Source organism: Silurus meridionalis, chromosome 13 (genome assembly GCF_014805685.1).
Source record: "Silurus meridionalis isolate SWU-2019-XX chromosome 13, ASM1480568v1, whole genome shotgun sequence".
In the NCBI taxonomy this organism is placed as follows: Eukaryota; Metazoa; Chordata; class Actinopteri; order Siluriformes; family Siluridae; genus Silurus; species Silurus meridionalis.
In genome coordinates, this window is record NC_060896.1 from 29,047,777 (window position 1) to 29,055,276 (window position 7,500).

At 43.2% G+C, this 7,500-nt stretch overlaps 1 protein-coding gene across 1 annotated transcript in view; it reads left to right on the plus strand.

The window, feature by feature from the left end:
* vwf (von Willebrand factor) overlaps positions 1 to 7,500 on the plus strand; it is a 28,951-nt gene that overhangs the window by 11,217 nt on the left and 10,234 nt on the right. The window contains 11 exon segments of the mRNA XM_046864907.1: positions 218 to 356; positions 601 to 735; positions 865 to 1,011; positions 1,157 to 1,297; positions 2,784 to 2,882; positions 2,990 to 3,146; positions 3,765 to 3,920; positions 4,240 to 4,375; positions 4,485 to 5,947; positions 6,726 to 6,836; positions 7,313 to 7,456. Of these exon segments, the coding sequence (XP_046720863.1) occupies positions 218 to 356; positions 601 to 735; positions 865 to 1,011; positions 1,157 to 1,297; positions 2,784 to 2,882; positions 2,990 to 3,146; positions 3,765 to 3,920; positions 4,240 to 4,375; positions 4,485 to 5,947; positions 6,726 to 6,836; positions 7,313 to 7,456 (2,828 nt within the window).

Below are 7,500 nucleotides of genomic sequence, written 5' to 3' on the forward strand. Positions count from 1 at the left end.
TTTATCTTACCTGTCTCCTCTATCCCACCTGTCTCCCCTATCTCACCTGTCTCCCCTATCCTACCTGTCTCACATGTCTCATTTGTCCTACCCATCTCACCTGTCTCACCCCTGAACACACCCCTCTACACACTCCTGTGAATGATCCTTCAGTAAAATATAGATGTAATTAAGTGTCTGAGTGTGTTTTGTGTTTGATGTGTGTTTGTGTGTGAAGTGTTTGTGAAGGCCGGCAGTGGAAGTGCACTGAGAGAGTGTGTGACGGTGTGTGTCGCACTGTCGGAGAGTCCAACTACATCAGCTACGATGGACTGAAATTTTCGTTCCCAGGACGCTGTCAGTACGTTCTCGCTCAGGTGAGTTACATACAGTACGTCCATTAGAGAGAGAGAGAGAGAGAGAGAGAGAGAGAGAGAGAGAGAGAGAGAGAGTGTGTGTGTGTGTGTGTTTTATTTAACCCTGTTTATCAGGACATCTTACACAATTCATGTGATTTATAAAACATTGCTGATTTTTCTGCAGGAGAAATAACATTACTGGGTGTGTGTGTGTGTGTGTGTGTGTGTGTGTGTGTGTGTGTGTGTGTGTGTGTGTCTATAGGATTATTGTAACGGTGTGGACGGAACATTCTGGCTGCTGGTGGAAAACACGGCGTGTGGGGTCATCGGTCACCGGTGCAGTAAAAGCATCAGTGTGTTTTACATGGGAGGACTGATCACTATGGAGAAAGGAGAGGTCTGTAAATCTCACACTTTCTCTCTAACACACACACACCACACACACACACACACACACACACACACACACACACACACACACACACACACACACCTTTCTATGTTTGTGTGCATGGTGTAAATGCAGGTGAGGATGAGGAAGCCGGTGATGAAGGAGACAGAGGTTGAGATGGTACGGTCTGGATTGTACTACACTGTGCTGCTGGGGAAACACATTTCTATCACCTGGGACATGGGAACTCGAATTATACTGCAGATCAGCAGTGTGTACAGGGTAATGCACACACACACACACACACACACACACACACACACACACACACACACACACACACACCTCAGTCTTTATCTATTTTGAATCTATTGATCATGTTCCTCTCCCATCATGAAATGATAATGGGTTCCCACATGGTTTTCAGAATAAAGTCTGTGGTTTGTGTGGGAATTTTGATGGCAGTCCGAATAATGACCTGGTGAGCAGTAATAACCAGATGGAGGTGAATCCTGTAGATTTTGGAAACTCATGGAAGGTTCGACCGAGCTGCGCCGACGCTGTCCAGGTGACCGAGAGCTCACACGCTACACACTACACACTCCACTAAACTACACACTACACTACACTACACACTACACTACACTACACACACACACACACTACACACTACACACTACACTACACCACTACACTACACTACACTGCACCACACTACACTGCACTACACTACACTATACTACACACTACACTATACTACACACCACACTACACCACACTACACCACACTACACCACACTACACCACACACCCACTAAACTACACACTACACCACACACCACACCACACACTGCACTAAACTACACACTACACCACACCACACCACACTACACCACACCACCACACCACACCACACTACACACTGCACTAAACCACACACACTACACACCACACTACACACTGCACTACACCACACACACCACTACACCACACTACACCACCACACTACACCACACTACACCACACTACACACCACACTACACTACACACACACTACACTACACACTACACTATACTACACACACACTACACCACCACACCACACACTACACTGAACTACACACACACACTCCACTAAACTACACACCACACTACACCACACACACACTACACTACACACTACACCACACTACACCACACTACACCACACTACACCACACCACACTACACACCACACCACACCACACTACACCACACACTGCACTACACACTACACACTCCACTAAACTACACACCACACTACACTACACCACACCACACTACACCACACCACACTACACTACACTACACTACACCACACTACACCACACCACACACTACACTACACTACCACACTACACACTACACACACCACACTACACTACACCACACTACACTACACCACACTACACACACACTCCACTAAACCACACACACTACACCACACCACACTACACTACACCACACTACACCACACTACACCACACACTACACACTACACTACACCACACTACACTACACCACACCACACTACACTACACCACACCACACCACACTACACCACACTACACTACCACACTACACACTCCACTAAACCACACTACACTACACCACACTACACCACACTACACTACACCACACTACACTACACTACACTACACTATACTACACACTACACCACACTACACTACACTATACTACACACTACACTACACTACACTACACTACACACTACACTGAACTACACACTACACACTCCACTAAACTACACACTACACTACACTACACTACACTACACTACACACTCCACTAAACTACACACTACACTACACTACACTACACTACACTACACTACACACTGCACTAAGCTACACACTACACTACACTACACTTTACAGATGCAAAGAGAGGTCTAATTGAAGAGAACACCATCTAGAGGTAGAGCTTTATACTGTGTGCATATGTGTGTGTGTAAAATTGTATTTGTGTGTGTGTGTGTGTGTGTGTGTGTGTAGGTCCCATCTGAGTGCAACACTGATATGCTGAAGCTAGTGACAGTAGAGCAGTCGTGTCGTGTGCTCAGCAGCGACATCTTCAGGGAGTGTAACAGCGTGGTCAGTATCTCTGTATTCGACTGTGAGACTAAATTATGTGTTTGCAAATGTGAGTCATTTAGACCCGAGCTGGACGTTCTCACTTATGAGTTCTCTGTGGTTGTAAGGTGGACTCTGAACCTTTCTGGGAGATCTGCACTCAGGACACGTGTTCGTGTTCGTCTGTGGGAGACTGCGCTTGTTTCTGTGATGTCATTGCTGCCTACGCTCATGAGTGCGCTCAAAAGGGTGTGATAGTGGACTGGAGGTCCAACGATCTGTGCCGTGAGTCCAACATCCTGATCTAGAACAGATGGAGAACCTGTAACTGTGGTGCAATAAAGCCATGATGATGGTGATGATGATGATGATGATGATGATGATGATGATGATGATGGTGATGATGATGATGATTTTTAGGAACAGGTTAACTATTGTTTAAAAAAAAAAAAAAAAAAGTCTATCGCCTCGTTTTCTTATAGTATAAATAAATATTCGCTAAAATTGAGTGTTGTACCAGTTTCAACCACAAGGGGCAGCTGATGTTTCTTTGTAAGTGAATAGTTGAAGTTTATGATCTCACTGGTGTAATACAAGCTTCATTCTTAAATAAGATGAGTAAAGCATAGCTTATAAGAAGCTATGATTCTTATAAAGCAAGAAGGAAATGAGAACTGCAGTTGTGAGAATGTAAGAAACATTGGACCACATGTGATGTAGGATTGGTCAAATAAATTATTCATGTCATTCATTTAGATTTGTTGCTTTATAGTTTTGCAAAGAGCTGAGAAGTTGAATTAGGCTGAAGTTCAATGCCGTGGACATTCACAGGAAACAAACATTTGTGTTTCGCTTACTTGCTCACTAGTGTGTGATCTGAGTGATGATGATGATATGTTTCAGCTCTGAGCTGTGAGGAGTTGAATAAGGACGCAGGTCTGGAGTGTGAGTGGCGCTTTAATGCCTGTGGAAACGCCTGTCCTGTAACCTGTCAGCATCCAGAACCCTTAACCTGCCCCAGCAACTGTGTGGAGGGCTGCCATGCTTCCTGTCCACCAGGTACCAAACCCACAGCAGAACCCAGTACATCCTGTCACGCAAAACACTTCGATCCCAGCTGTCTCCTCAGAAAATATCAGCTCTTAAATATTTTACTAAAACACATAGAAACATTTTATAACCATTAACACAATGAAGGAACAGAAATGTATTTATTATTATTATTGGATCATTTGGAGTGAATCTCAGTAACATTCCTGCAGTGTGGAACAAACTTTATTATTGTTTTTTTGTCTTTTGTTGGTATGTGATATAATCTGGTGAACTAAACAATACAGAGATACACAAAGTTTTAGAATATGGTGGCTCTCCTCTTCAGGTCAGATCTTAGATGAGGTTCTTCAGCGCTGTGTCGATCCATCGCAATGTCAAGTGTGCATGCATGGTGGAGAACGAATTTCACACGGAAAGCAAATCATTCTCAATCATGATGACCCCCATCTCTGTCAGATATGGTATGTCCTTTAACTATTTTAAGATGTTTTTGTCTTTAAAGATGTAGGGATAGAAAATGAGACTAGAAGAAGAAAATGATGTTTAACATGCGATACTCTTGCATTTCAGTAACTGTGAGGAGAACACGCTAACGTGTGGTCCATGTCCTCTGTCTGGCCCCACCTCCACACTGAGCCCTGTTACTGGTTTGGCCACTACCACACCGTTTCCCTTCTCTACTCCAGTCCCCGAGGACGCCTGTGACAGAGCAATGGACCTGGCCTTCCTGGTGGACGGCTCTTCATCTCTCAGTGAGGCAGATTTCAACCTGGTAAAGCTCTTCATCTTGGGTGTGGTGGATCGTTTCCGGATGGGCTCGGCACATACCCGGGCCACGGTGCTCCTCTTCCACTCTGGAGTGAAGAGCTACGATATGCAGGTACAAAAGTGGATCTTTAAGAAAACTGTGCGTGATATGCACTACAGCGGTGGTGACGTCGCCTTCATGGACGAAGCCATCAAGTATCTGTCTGTTTACATTTATGACAAAAACAAGCGAGAACATGCTGGTCGGGTCGCTATTTTGTTGACGGCCAGTAAAAACCCTCGGCCAATGCGCACCACTCAGCGTCTGCTGAAGAAGAAAGACATCACCATTCTCACCATCGCTTTGGGGCCTGATGTCAACCTGGCACAGGTCAATGAAATTACAAAAGCCACACCAAGCAGTCGGTTGTATGTTCTGAGCAGCGCAGAAGAGCTGGAGAACCAAGCTTTTGAGATAATAGATTACCTCTGCACCTTGGGGCTGGACCCTGAACCTCCAAAGAAACCAGCCATTCAGAAACCAAAGACAACTTCTTCCACTACCACCACTACCACCACAAGTCCTGTAGCAACTTGGTTTAGCACTGCTCCTGCCACCGTTCCTCCATCTGCCACTATTATGACTCCGTTTCCCAGCATCCTCAGTCCTGGAAGTACTTTTCCTCCTCCTAGCGTAACCTATCATGACATCACCATCCTTCTAGAGGGGTCAAATAGTGTCGGAGAAGATAGTTTTAACCGCACCCGAGATGCCCTGGTGGACATCCTGGCCTCATTCGAACAGCAAGAGAAGGAGAAATACCGTGTCACAGTGATGCAGTATTCTTACACCGTTACCGTGGAGATCAGCCGAATGGAGTTGCAGCAACGAGAGCTCCTTCTGCACCGCCTGCAGCAGATCCACTTCAGAGGTGGTGAGCAAATCAACACGGGGCATGCCGTACGCTCCGTCTACGAGTCCATCACCACCACCGACACGCCAAGTCGCTCTCCTGACCAGATGGTGTTTCTTATAACCCAAAATCCACCCACTGATGTCATCCAGAGGCCACCAAGCTCCACCCACACGCAGATATTCCCCATCGGGATTGGTCCACATGTACGTGACGTGGATCTTCAAACTCTAAGTTTCCCTCATGCACCAATCATGGTGAATAATACAGAGCAGTTTAGGACACTGGGACCCCTGCTGGTCAACATCAGTAGGACACGAAAAGGACCGTTTACACCTGTACTGCCACCCAGAGCCACACTGCCCCCTGCAGGTCAGAACACACACTACAACTTTCTCTTATCCTTTAAGATTCATACTTTTCTCATATTTATTTATTTATTTATTGTTTTTAAATGGATGCATAAAAATTCAAATATTATATATTTTTCACATTCGTACTTTGTAATATAAAGTAAATAAATAAAGTAAAGAAGGAAGAATTACAAAACTATTGTAAAACAAGGCAACTTGATTATAAATGCGCAGCAGAAAACCTACTACAGCTAAAATCTCCACATCGCTAACCTAGCATGTTAATAACTCTAACAATGCACGCTTAATGAATGCTTATATATAATATGTTTTAATACGTATTAAGTATTAAGCGATATATGTAACTGAGTTAAATAATATTTTATTTTATTTGTGCGTGTTGCTTTTGATAACAATAAAGTTTCATAAGAACAACTAAATGATATTAGTTTAATCCAGTGTTTCACGAATAAATAAGTATATATATATATATATATAAATCCTGCCACCATTTGTTGCACCCCACCTGTCATATCTTAACTCCCCACTAGAGGGGAGGCCAATATTTTGAGAACCATTCAACATTAAACATTTTCATATGTTATAACAGTTTATAATAATATCTTTATAACTGACTTTATACTTCTTTTATATCAGTGACTGTATACTCTGAGTTGAATTCTAAGTTGAAATGTATTAAAGTTGAAAGTGTGTGTGTGTGTGTGTGTGTGTGTGTGTGTGTGTGTGTGTGTGTGTGTGTGTGTGCGTGTGTGTGTGTGTGTGTGTGTGTGTTTCAGTACCCTGCTCAAAGCCTATGGATGTCATATTTCTGCTCAGAGCCACTTTAAGTAAACAATTTGAGGATCTGAAAACATTTGTGAAGTCCATAATAAGGAAAACTCATATCGGTGAGCAGATTTTATATTGTTTTATATCAGTGATGATGCAGGTGTAGGTGTGAGATGTTATAGGATGTTGGTGTGGATGTAGAGGTGAAGAACATCCTGAGGAGAAGCAGAGAGCTTTAAAACGGTGTAAGACCTCACGCGTAGCAGTTTATTATGACCTTATAGGGTGACAAACATATAATTATAAGGAACAAACCTGTACATTCTTTAATGTATAAAAGTAAAACTAAATTGAATTGAATTATACCATGGTCATAAAAATGCTTTGTTTTCCTACTTATTATATTAAAAGCTCATTAGATCTAGAATTCTGCTGCTCCAAACCACACAGAGATGAAGTAGATTTATAATAATAGATTTTTGACCTTTGGCTTCTTTATATATTAGATTAGCTCTGATGAACACACATGTAACTCTTATCTCACTCACATTACACATATCCTGGATATTCCCGTGTTACTGTGAGTGTGTTTCAGGCCGTAGTGGAACTCAGGTAGCGGTGATCCTGTACGGAGAGAAACCTGTAGAGGCTGTGAGCTGGAGAGATGGACAGAGCGCAGAAAACCTTCTTCAGCTGGTGGATAAATTACAGAACAAAGCAGATACTTCATCAAAACTGGGTACCTGCTCTACACAAACTACAAAACACAACAAATTACAGAAA